General features: G+C 34.9%; 2 protein-coding genes across 5 annotated transcripts; one reads left to right on the top strand and one right to left on the bottom strand.

The window, feature by feature from the left end:
- Positions 1-233: 233 nt before the first annotated feature.
- On the top strand, positions 234-2,925 carry LOC140988983 (scarecrow-like protein 3). Of its 3 annotated transcripts, none has more exons than XM_073458116.1 (2): positions 234-754; positions 1,183-2,925. In XM_073458116.1, the coding sequence occupies exon 2, from the start codon at positions 1,197-1,199 to the stop codon at positions 2,619-2,621; it is 1,425 nt and encodes a 474-aa protein (XP_073314217.1). In that variant the 5' UTR covers positions 234-754; positions 1,183-1,196; the 3' UTR covers positions 2,622-2,925. The 3 variants fall into 3 exon arrangements, with proteins under 3 accessions (XP_073314217.1, XP_073314216.1, XP_073314214.1); XM_073458115.1 differs by having other exon boundaries at positions 1,159-2,925; XM_073458113.1 differs by having other exon boundaries at positions 236-754; positions 1,154-2,925.
- Positions 2,926-4,498: 1,573 nt separating this feature from the next.
- LOC140988097 (ubiquitin carboxyl-terminal hydrolase 24-like) lies at positions 4,499-10,262 on the bottom strand. Of its 2 annotated transcripts, XM_073457016.1 has the most exons (8): positions 10,115-10,250; positions 9,913-10,010; positions 8,459-9,097; positions 8,164-8,351; positions 7,631-7,875; positions 6,637-6,782; positions 6,210-6,386; positions 4,499-4,985 (listed from the first exon to the last, which is right to left on the bottom strand). In XM_073457016.1, the coding sequence occupies exons 2-8, from the start codon at positions 9,928-9,930 to the stop codon at positions 4,797-4,799; spliced, it is 1,602 nt and encodes a 533-aa protein (XP_073313117.1). In that variant the 5' UTR covers positions 9,931-10,010; positions 10,115-10,250; the 3' UTR covers positions 4,499-4,796. The 2 variants fall into 2 exon arrangements, with proteins under 2 accessions (XP_073313117.1, XP_073313115.1); XM_073457014.1 differs by having other exon boundaries at positions 9,913-10,262.
- Between the last annotated feature and the right edge of the window lie 1,034 nt (positions 10,263-11,296).

The raw sequence follows: 11,296 nt of genomic DNA, 5'->3' as shown, positions 1-11,296 counted from the left end.
TAAATTTTTTAACATGGTCGCTCCTACATGACTTGATTATCTTCCCCGAGGAATATCAAATATACATCACAATATCTAATATAAGTTTAAATAAGAAGTTTTTTTCTTTTAAAAAAGGAGAATAAAATTAAATGTAAGCCTCTATGCAAGAAAACAAGGGACTGAAGTTTTGTTTGAAGTGAAAGCCATTTGGGGGCTTTTTTCTTTTTCTTTTTCTTTTTGGCATTGCAATCTCCCACTATCACCCACTAAGAAACAAGCCAAGATGTTTGTTTTGTTTCGGTCATACATTACCTGCTTGGATGTGTGCTGTGTTGGAGAATAAAACCAAATCTCGGCCAGCTTTTATTCACATCCATTATGTATAGTGACAAGAAAAAGTTTTAATGGGGACTTACATTTTATTAGAGGGAAGAGTATGAATCTTTCCCGAAGTCCACATTTTTCTGAGACCTTCCACGAAAACAAAGCAATAAGACAAAATATACTGCTTTTGAATTATTAGACATGCACAAAAAGCAGCCATGGAAAAGTCCTATAAGACAAGAAATGCTTTAATTTCATTTGACTTGCCTAACGTTGGGGGACGGTGAGAGAAGAGAAACCATTGATGGTCGTGAAATCTTTTAACTTTGTTGGATGAGTGTTCTCTGTGATTCTTTTGTGGGCTTTTTATGAATCGTATATCTCCCACTTTGAAATTTGAGTTTTCTTGTTCATGTACAAAGTTGGGTTTTTTTTTCTGCTGATTCTGGTGAGTTTCTTGGCCTTACTCTGTGTTTCTGTGACATTCTGTTTAGGAACGATTCTCTTCTCTTTTTTTTTCTGTCTTTTCCTAGCATATGTTGTTATCTAGATTATCTGAATTATTTGCTTTCTTGATATTTTAATGCCTTGATATATAAGAAAATTATAGCAAAACAGTATATGATCATTCCCAAAACTAAGCGCAAAGTTCTTTTTATTGATTTAAAATTTCTGAGGTTGATTTGTGTGGGTGTCTGTTTTCTCCGTAATAGATCTCTGAGGAGGAGTTTACAAAGGAATTGTTCATTTTGATAGTTTCTCTTTGCTATTTGAAATTCCTATTTTAGTGTAGAATATTCATTCACTGACTAAAAAGTTTGTCTTAAAATCTTGTTGAATGATTCAGATCAGTCTTCTTGCATATCAAAATTCTAGGATTATAGTGGAAAATGATTCAAGAGGAGGGATCATCGTCCATATGTTCATCGCCTCTGCAGAAGTTCTCCATGATGTCTTTTTCACCTAGTCCAGGATCACCTTTTCCATGGCTACTAGAAATGAGATCCGAGGAAAGAGGCCTTTGTCTAATCCATCTTCTTGTTACCTGTGCTAATCACGTCGCCTCAGGGAACGTAGAAAACGCGAATATAGGCCTCGAGTATATTTCACATCTCGCCTCTCCTGACGGCGATACAATGCAACGAATCGCAGCTTACTTTTCCGAAGCTCTTGCCAATCGAATGCTTAAAGGTTGGCCTGGATTACACAAGGCTCTGAATTCGACTAAAATAGCTTCGGTTGCCGATGAAATGCTTGTTCAGAAATTGTTTTACGAGTTCTGTCCGTTCTTGAAGCTTTCATATGTCATCACAAACCAAGCTATCATGGAAGCAATGGAAGGGGAGAAAGTGATTCATATTATTGATCTGAATTGTTTCCAGCCTGTTCAATGGATTTGTCTTCTTCAGGAGATGAGCGCAAGGCCTGAAGGGCCGCCTCATTTAAGAATTTCGGGGATTCATGAACAGAAAGAGGTGTTGGATATGGTGGCTCGGAAATTAAATGAAGAAGCGGAGAAACTAGACATCCCTTTTCAATTTAATCCTCTAGTTTGCAAATTAGAGAATCTTGATGTCGAAAAGTTACGCGTAAAAACGGGGGAAGCTGTTGCTATAAGTTCCGTGCTTCAGCTCCATTCTCTTCTAGCAGTGGATGATGAAGTTTTGTGGAAAAATCCCACTTCGGTTGCTAATAGTACAAATGCAGCACACCTAAGACGGGTCTTGCAGATGAGTCCTCAAAATCTTGGAGATTTTCTTGAGAAGGACTGGACTAGTATATGTAACACGAGCCCTGATTCTGCATCATCATCGCCTATTCCTCAAGCCACATCACCTGATATGGCGACACTTCTAAGCGGGCTCTGGGGCCTCTCTCCAAAGCTAATGATGGTGACAGAGCAAGAATCAAACCAGAACGGGTTAATCTTCATGGATAGAATAATGGAGTCACTAAACTTTTATGCGGCGCTCTTTGATTGCTTGGACTCGACTATGCCAAGGGCGTCAATAGAACGTCAAAGGATTGAGAAGATGCTATTCGGAGAGGAAATCAAGAACATTGTGGCGAGTGAGGGTCTCGATAGAAAGCAGCGGCACGAAAAGCTCGAAAAATGGATTCCCAGACTTGAGTCGGCTGGTTTCGGAAAGGTTCCTTTAAGCTACCATGTTATGCTGAGAGCAAGAGGATTGTTACAGAGTTATAACTATGATGGCTACAAAATCAAAGAAGAAAATGGCTGTTTCATCATCTGCTGGCAAGATCAAGCACTTTTCTCAGCTTCGGCATGGAGATTTAGACGATGCGGGAGATGATCGAGTTTTTTCACCATTGTTACTTATCAAAAGCAGATATTAAATGGCCATTTTTTTCCCTTGCTTAATGGCATATAATGTGCGGTTAGGTGATAAACTTAGATGACTGGCTTCTTTCGAAGTCGAACTCGAGCTTTCTCTATTTTCCCATTACACTAGTCTGGATGCATGCCTGAGGTAAAGTACTGCATCTGTTATGTTATTTTACTTGTGTGTATCCCGACTAATGTGATATGGGAAATATTATGGTGGAAAAAAATAATAATGTAACTGAGGATCGTATGGACTCCATGTTGTATCGATATTGCAATTTGTGAATAAGCAGCGAAACTCTCCTTTAAATATAATCTTGAGAATCAAGAGCAAGGGTTGAAGAAATTATAAGTTTTGGTGATGACTCTTAAACATAAAATAACTCGGAAGTGATTAAAAAATTTCAATAAACAAACAATTTCAGTAGTCATCATTTCAGCAGACTCCTCGGCTTATTTCAGAAGATCTGAGTAGGATCTACCAAACTCGGAGAGATCATCTTCACTGAATTATCGTACAGTATTGTTACGTCGGATTTGTTTCCTTAATTATTAAAAACATTTTATCAGCAAATTGAAATGTTCAGATAATGTTCAAATAATACAAACAAAAACATTCTAGCTGTTGAATATCAGTTTGAAGGCATTTATTGTTGCTTACCATATTTGAGCATGATACGTGACATCCGGTACTATGGTCTTGATAAGACTGAATTATAGCCGCTTGAATCTGAATGTTGAAGATCATCTATAAAAGGTTATCTCAAATATCAGCAAACTATCTCGCTTGATTAATCGACTATTTGTTATATACTCTTTCAGATATTCAAAATTTTGTTGAAAATATTCAAGCACACGCATAAAACATATCAAATCTATTTCAAATATCATTTGTGTTGAACCTTACTCACAATTGTTTCAAGATTATATTATGTTTTTGTGTGATTTTGAATTTTTGTAATTGAAATAAATAGTATTTTTGTTCAAAATCTTGTTTTGTTAAGAAAAATTGTTGCTAAAAGTTTCAATAGATAGCGTACAAGTCTTGCTAAAATGGGTGATTATAAGAGTTGTTAAACCAAAGTCTTTTATTGAAAACTTTTTGAAAACAGAAAGAGAGAAGACGTCGAATGATTTTGTACTGCGAACATTCGTAAACAATTTTTGTGTGATTTACTTTCAGTTGCATTTTTCTTTTTCACTCTACTGCTCGTTGTTAACTGATTTTCACTTTGGTTCACAAAGTTCGAGTGGACACTTTCCACACTATCTTTTTAGTTGTCTACTAACTTTGAAAGTTGAGATTCGATTTCAACTGCTAACGCTTATCAACCCTACCAAGAGTAATATTTTTTTTTTTACTATTATATCTTAAAATGTAATAAACACATAGAAATCCACTTTTTGTAAGTTCTTGAAAAGTGCATTTCGAGTATATTTTCCAAATGGCTTTTAACTATTTCTTAAGAAGAGACTTGCATTGCGTGTGCTCTTCATTTAATTTCTCACATATTAAAGCATTGAAAATTTTATCAATTTCATTTTAAAATGTCAAAACAAGACTAATATGCAAATGTAGCATAGATTTGACACTTCGTCAATAAGTAACCTTTACTCGTGAGCTAGCACGTGAACCAAGCCCCTAAACGGCTAGCCCAATTGAGCTCATGGGTCATGAAACTCAAGCAACGTTAATTCACACTGATCCCAAGCTGTATGGAACTATGGAAGCATCCTCAAAATAGTAAAGTGCAAGGCAAGTGAGTAATTTTTTTTAAAAAAAGCATCCTCAAAATAATAGTGTCCGTCTCAGATGTAATCCTTAAAAATAACTTTGTAAATGATTTAAAAAAAATCCCATAACAATTATCGTTGTATATAAATCTAGTAAATTCCAGGAACAAAATTTCTCAGCTCATATGATATACAATAACATTAGGCTCCTTCACTAAATGAACAAAAATGCCGAATATCTTCTGTAGCTCTTGATGAAGCACACAAGCTGGGATCTCTGAAACGCCATCATTAGCGACATATTTAAGATGGACGGTTCAATGCTTAAGTAACTTAGATGGCCGAATCAATGGATCTGAATTTCAGCTGAAATGTAGATGAGTTCAAAGATCTCTTTCTTTTTTGGCCACTACAGTTGTTTGTAGAAGAGAACATATGCCTGGTCATGCAACACTTTGCTCATATTAATGGCAGTAACAGCTGCGTCGTCAAAACGCAACCACTGGTTGTTGGGGTGGCGCACGTCAGCAGTGTAGTGGCCTTTAGATGCTTCCCTCCCATGATGTGTGATGGAGGAAACAAGTTCGTATTTTCGGCCCTGCACTTTTAGGAAATGTAATCCTTGTCAAGTTACTTTTTATTCTGTAGAAATCATCGAGCGTAGCAAAATAGATCTCCCAAAATCCTCATGATTCACAAGCTCACTTGAGAATCTCAAGAATTGAAATTATTAAATGCTTCAAATATTACAGTAAAAACTACTCAAAAAATTATTACAATAAAACTGCCGCCAAGGAAACAAATAGAATCACACTAAATGCACACAAGGCTGTAAAAATATATGAAGCAAAAATTACAGGAAATGAGGAAAGCTTATATTTTAGAAAATGACGAAAGCTTCTATTTTTGGTAGTTCAAGGCAAATCATGAATCTAGAATCCTTTTCGCATCTCAAGTTTTTTCAAAACTCTGACATAGAAACTTACGAGATCTCCAGAAATTCGACAGCATTTTGAATAAAGAGTGCAAAATAAGTACTCTGCACTATCATCCACACTAATGAGTCCCTACATTTGACATTTCATGCCACGCCTATACATATTAACTCATCGCAAACAACTAAACTTAGGTATACAAATGGAAATCACGAGGTAAATAAAAAAGATTGACAGTTATGGGGGTATGATCCATCAAAAAATGTAAATTGGTAGGCACAGATCTCAAATGGTGGATGCAAGTGAAAGAGGTTAATAGTTTTGGTGATTGAATAGAAGTATAAGATTGTGTATTTTATGGTCGGAATGATAATGTGTTAGCAAATAAGCAAAGAAGAATAGTAAGTTTAGTGAAGCAACAATTGCACTATCAAAACATGGTGTTTGGAGTGTCGGTACGTTTTAAAATTTTGAATTCCACAGTTATTATCTGCTACAAATTTTTGCACAAAAGCAAATGCTCCATCCTATTATTATCATCAAATTCAAGGCCACAAACTTGATTCCCGTCAGTTGCAGTTGGAGTAATTGTTCGAAAGGGAACTGCTGGGATGTAACAGTCATCCAACTTTCTTTATGTGGCGTGATTATGTATTAAAAGAAGTGAACAATATAGAAAATATATATGAACTTTTCTATCTTTTATTGAATAGGCATAGCCAAATAGATGCCATAGATTTAAAAGGCCTTGCAAGCATAAGTTATGCTCCAGGGACACAACAAACTCAACCATAAAAATTCATCTCACATCAGGTTTCATGACAATGGAACAGTCACAATTTTTTAGCTACATCCAAGAAGCCAGAAATGGTGCATAAAAGTATTACCTCTGAAGCAGCAGAAACAAACAGTTCACGACTCAGCACCAGTTCAAGAGGGAAGTGCACTGGTTTGTGTAATTTCGTACTGCCACCGCTATTATAGCTGAAACGCATCAAGTGCAGAATCATTATCTTTGGAAGTGACTGTATTTTTATAGATTTTCTGGCAGCTACGAGTCCACCCTGAAAGTTGAAAACAAAAAGAGAGCACATCAACTCCTTGAAAACATTACAAAAAATTTAAGAATAAAGAAAAATAAAAATAGTTGATAGTAGATGTATTTTATGTTTTCCAAATTCATGTGATGTGAAAAATTGTTAAGTTGATTGAATTGTGAACAGACAAATGAATATTGGAAAAATTAAATATCCTCCAAAAGATACATATCATCATGTCCAGCTGATAAAAAAAGTTTAAACTAAGTCGACATACTTTTCCAGTGGATGATGCTCGGTATTCCTCGAGCGTTTCTGGGGCTGAAAAAGAATGAAGAGCATCTTCAATTGTTCGAATTGATTCATGAGAAATATCTAGATGGAGCAGAAGAAATGGCTGAACAGTGGCAGAGGCTTTATTGCCTGTCGGTAAAAGCATAGGAAACAACATTAAAATACACAGAACATTGAACTAGGAATAGAGATTAGTGATAATATACCAAGCTTTCAAATGAAAACAATAAAATATTAGCATGGATAATCATACCACTGAAAAATGCTTATACGACATAATTGATTTGAATTTCCAAGGACAACAAATTTCATTCAACTAATCACACCTCAGAACATTGGTAGGATCACCGAGGTTGTTCCCTCAAGATACATTTCACTCTACAAGCATGCATTTTCCAAGTTAGAAAATATCGTATCACTTTCTTCACCACAAAATTTACAACCAAAAGTTGAAACATCCAGGGGATTTGCTATACCCCACTATGATGGCCACGAGTAAAATTGTGTGAAATCAAGCAAAAATGAATTAGATCAATAAAAAAATATCTAATTATGCAGTGTCTAGAATTGGTAAGGACAAGGCATACAACTTTTTCATTTGGTTCATCGAAAATTGCTCATCCAAGTCAGCCTAATATTATAGCAGAAACACCGAATACCATGGAAAATCTACAGTCTTCAAATTCACACTAGTGGGTGCATTACAATATCATGTGCAAATTAAAAGCTGAAGAATATAATTTGAGATAATACCCACACGGACACCAATTTGCATAAACTAAAAGCTGAAGAATATAATTTGAGACATTCAGTATAAAATTACTTTTCAGGTTCGAAAAGAATGCATGGGTCTTCACATAACCGAAATGATCGATTAGTTAATTATGCAACCATGAATTCATACGAATTAAAACCAGCAGTGCCAATATCATGTGCAAATTTATAAAAGGGTGCCCTAGCCAATCACTGTAACATACCTTTTGCCTTCACAACACTTCGCAATTGTCCGCCAAATATTTTACTCAGTTCTGAGGGATTAAAATTTTGTGTTCTTGTCACTGCAGATGTATTCTTAGGGCCAACTGTCTCCCATTCATCATCTTCAGATATAGAAACCAAAGAAGTTTTCTGGCCATCTAATTTGGATTGCCCCTCAAACTTTAGCAATTCATCATGCATTTGATGCAAACTGAAACTTAAAAATTCTTGTGCGTCTTCTTGTCTGTGTACAAAGGGAATCAAATTTTGGAACTCTTTAAATGAAAATGCATAAAACACGACATTTCAACACCAACTTCATAATGCACCTACAGCTACTTCTAAAAAATCATGTGATGCATTGATGCAACTCGATATAGTGGCTAATTTCTATGAGCATGATCATTACTACAAGCCTCAAATTACTTTTGACATAGGCCTTCAAAAATTATCAAGTACATTTCAGACTGAAATCAACACTTCATAGCCCAAAAGTTGACAAACAATGATAACTTTGTGGAAAAGCACAAACCTAGGCCTCCCTGAAATGCTAGAGGGAACATCAGGGCTGAAATTTTTCAACACAGCTTCAAACATGATAGGACTGAAAGACCTTCCAGTTTCAAGAACATTAGTATCTTTCTTCGTTATGTTGGTTCCACCCGGAAAGTCAAATTCCGCAATGAACTCTGCAAATGCAGTTAATGTTGGGTAGCCAACCTATAAACAGAAAATGGAGTTTTTTTTTTAATTAAAATCACAGTGTACAAAAACTAACAACCACATGCCACTTTACAACGTAAATTGAACGAGCAAAGAAACCAAACCTTTGAAAAATTCCGATTCCTTAATCCCTGTAGCAGCAGAATAAATGGAGAACAGGACAGGAGAGCTTGAAGTGTTGCATTAAGGAAACATAAATTCCCAGAGTTAATTAAACCTCGAGGTAGTACATCTCGAGAAACTAAAAGAGGGTCATCAGCCTTCCGAGAGGTCACTTCATTATGTGCTTTAACTGATGAATTGATGGAATCACTGGACATTACCCCATCAAAGTCTTGCAATTCTGAGCTAGATTTCTTAGATGACTTGCTTTCATTATCCAAACCAAGTAATGCAGGAAAGTTTGTTCCACTACTTGTTGCTTGATTTCTCTCATCACAGCCATGATCAGAGTCAGCAGTTTTTCCATTATCTGTCACATTTGGAAAGTGATTACTGGATGGTTTAACAACCAATTGTTCTTTTCCCTTTTGCACTTTAGTGGGATGTGAGCAGACTGGTCCATTTGGAGAACCAACTTGTATGCTAGATGTACTGCTAAAACTACCAAAAGTCAATTCAGGTATCCCCTTTGTGGAATTGGATTGAATTTCATTCTTTTCATCAGAATCTTTAGCCACAAAAGTCGCCTGATTTAGCAAAGATTTGGTTTCGTCCTCCGTGAATGACCCAAAAAGTAACACCTACAGAAAAGGAAAGTAATACTTTCAGCATTTAATTAATTAATAGGTCGTAAACAGGCACATCTTTGACAGACATGTGTCTTCCCAACAAAAGGCCAGAGAATTATGCAACAATCAACAATATTGAAAAGATTCAACTTTTCTGTCATGTCATTCTGCATTAATTTTGCATTGTTTACTGTCATTTGATATCAATTGTGCCTCCACCAAATGGTGTAGCAGTGCAATGTGGGTACTTACATACAATTAACATATACATTTTATAAAACTTATATTTATCAAATTTAGCATTACACGTTAACTTTAGGTGTCAAATCATTTACGAATAATATAATTGTAAACCTAATAATTTTTTCCATTCCAGGACTCATTGAAGAGTCTTGCTGTATTCCCGTCTTTTTGGTGACCGTAAGTTCAACAGGATAATGCACAAAGACAGGATATATGCAAACTACAACGCACCATTAGTTCAGTATCATCTCTTGTAGAATACAAACCAACTAAAGTAAGGTATTATCTTAATGGTAAAGAGTATAATTTTGAATCTTTTTAACAACGCCTCACTTCAAACTAAAAATTCAGAGAATCCACATTTCAAAATCATCTCTTTCAATTTTTTTTGAAAAAAAAACACAGAATAGTAAAACACAAAGGCCAAAAAAATATAATAAAACCACATTCACGTAATATCCCATAAAAAAAATGGGGAAACCCCATCACAACCATAGAATAATATCAGGATTACCACATAGAAACAAAAGACATTTGAAAGCAACGTAAACCGAATAAAGGGTTTTTAAATAAGAAAGACCGACCTTCAAGGGATCACCCATGTTGCGAAGAAGTTGATTCAGAAACTTAGGACACTAACTTCTGGGGTATGTAATAAAGAAGAAAACGTCTATGAAAGCTTCTGGTAAAGATGAAGGAATTAAAAGGAAACTTATTTTCAGAGGTGACAGAGAAGGTTGAAGAAGACATATGAAAGAAACAGAACATTGAACAGAAAATTTTGACCTCAATCAGGCGCATCAACCAATTCCAGTAATGGGTTTTGCTTTAATCTCCGGAGGAAGAAGAAAGATTGAAACTTTGACAGAATTTTGCAAGTTTTGGAGATTTAGGTTTTCCCAATAGTGGTTCAGTTGCGCGTATATAGTGTCGCAGAATTTTTTTTTTAAAGAAAAGTAATAATAAAGGATTTTTTTATTGATTAATACAAAGTAATAAGTTATTGGATAGGATATATTTTTTTATATGAAACAACATTGAAATAATATGGTTTTTGATCAAGCAATAATTCAAATAATATGACCACTATTATCTAGCTCCCTCGACTCCATTAGTTATAATTTTCATGATAGAAATTTTTTTATATTGTATTTATTTTGACTGATAATATAATCATCTCTAGATAAATTATTCTAAGAATGAAAGAAAAATATTATTAGAATGCATACTAATATATAATTGTTGAGTGCAATAATTGTTCATGTTGGTAGAGCGATCGAACCGTAGTGCTTGAACTGTTGTGCGGTTTAAAAGATTTGAGTTGCACCATTACTACCAGCTATAGCTTTTGGTAAAGAGACAAACACTCGGTCCTACAATTGGTATCAAAGCCAAGGTCACGAGTTCGATTCCCATTGATTGCAAGGAGTGCAATTATTGGGAGAAAGATTGTTGGGTGCAATAATTGTCCTTGTTCGGTAGAGCGATTGAACCGTGCTGCTTGAACTGTTGTGCGGTTTAAAAGATTTGAGTTGCATCATTATCACCAGCTATAGCTTTTGGTAAAGCGGCAAGCGTTCGATCCTACAATAACAATTATTTTTATGTTCCAATTTATGTTACTTATAATTCATTTAATTTAACATATAAAATTTATTAATAAAATTGAGTGTGCGTATATGTAAAAATAAATGCATTAGTCGTTAGGATTGATAACAGTTGTATTCTATTGATAGGTTTAATATGAAAATATATAATTATGAATTTTATTATGTTATGAGTTAAATACAAATTGATAGATTTTAATATTTTTTTAAAAAAATATTATTAATATTAGTGACATAGTAACATGTGTTGCGTGTGTAACATATTATTAGTGTTCTAAAAAGCGTCGTCTAAGCACTGAGCCGTCATTCACTGTTTCGATTTTTAGAAGCCGTCTAATGTAATATATATTTTTCATATATA

The sequence above is a fragment of the Primulina huaijiensis genome, chromosome 11 (genome assembly GCF_012295235.1).
Source record: "Primulina huaijiensis isolate GDHJ02 chromosome 11, ASM1229523v2, whole genome shotgun sequence".
In the NCBI taxonomy this organism is placed as follows: Eukaryota; Viridiplantae; Streptophyta; class Magnoliopsida; order Lamiales; family Gesneriaceae; genus Primulina; species Primulina huaijiensis.
The sequence above is the reverse complement of the archived record's forward strand: the minus strand, read 5'-3'. Positions and strand labels throughout refer to the sequence as shown.

What these genes read in the sequence shown, in the direction of transcription:
- LOC140988097 (XM_073457014.1), bottom strand. An exon ending in GGAATCGGAATTTTTCAAAG is followed by an intron (nt 8,352 to 8,458) that starts GTTTGGTTTCTT and finishes TTCTGTTTATAG; the next exon opens with GTTGGCTACCCAACATTAAC. An exon ending in GAGCATCATCCACTGGAAAA is followed by an intron (nt 6,387 to 6,636) that starts GTATGTCGACTT and finishes TTCAACTTTCAG; the next exon opens with GGTGGACTCGTAGCTGCCAG.
- LOC140988983 (XM_073458116.1), top strand. Translation starts at nt 1,197, where the DNA reads ATGATTCAAGAGGAGGGATCATCGTCCATATGTTCATCGCCTCTGCAG.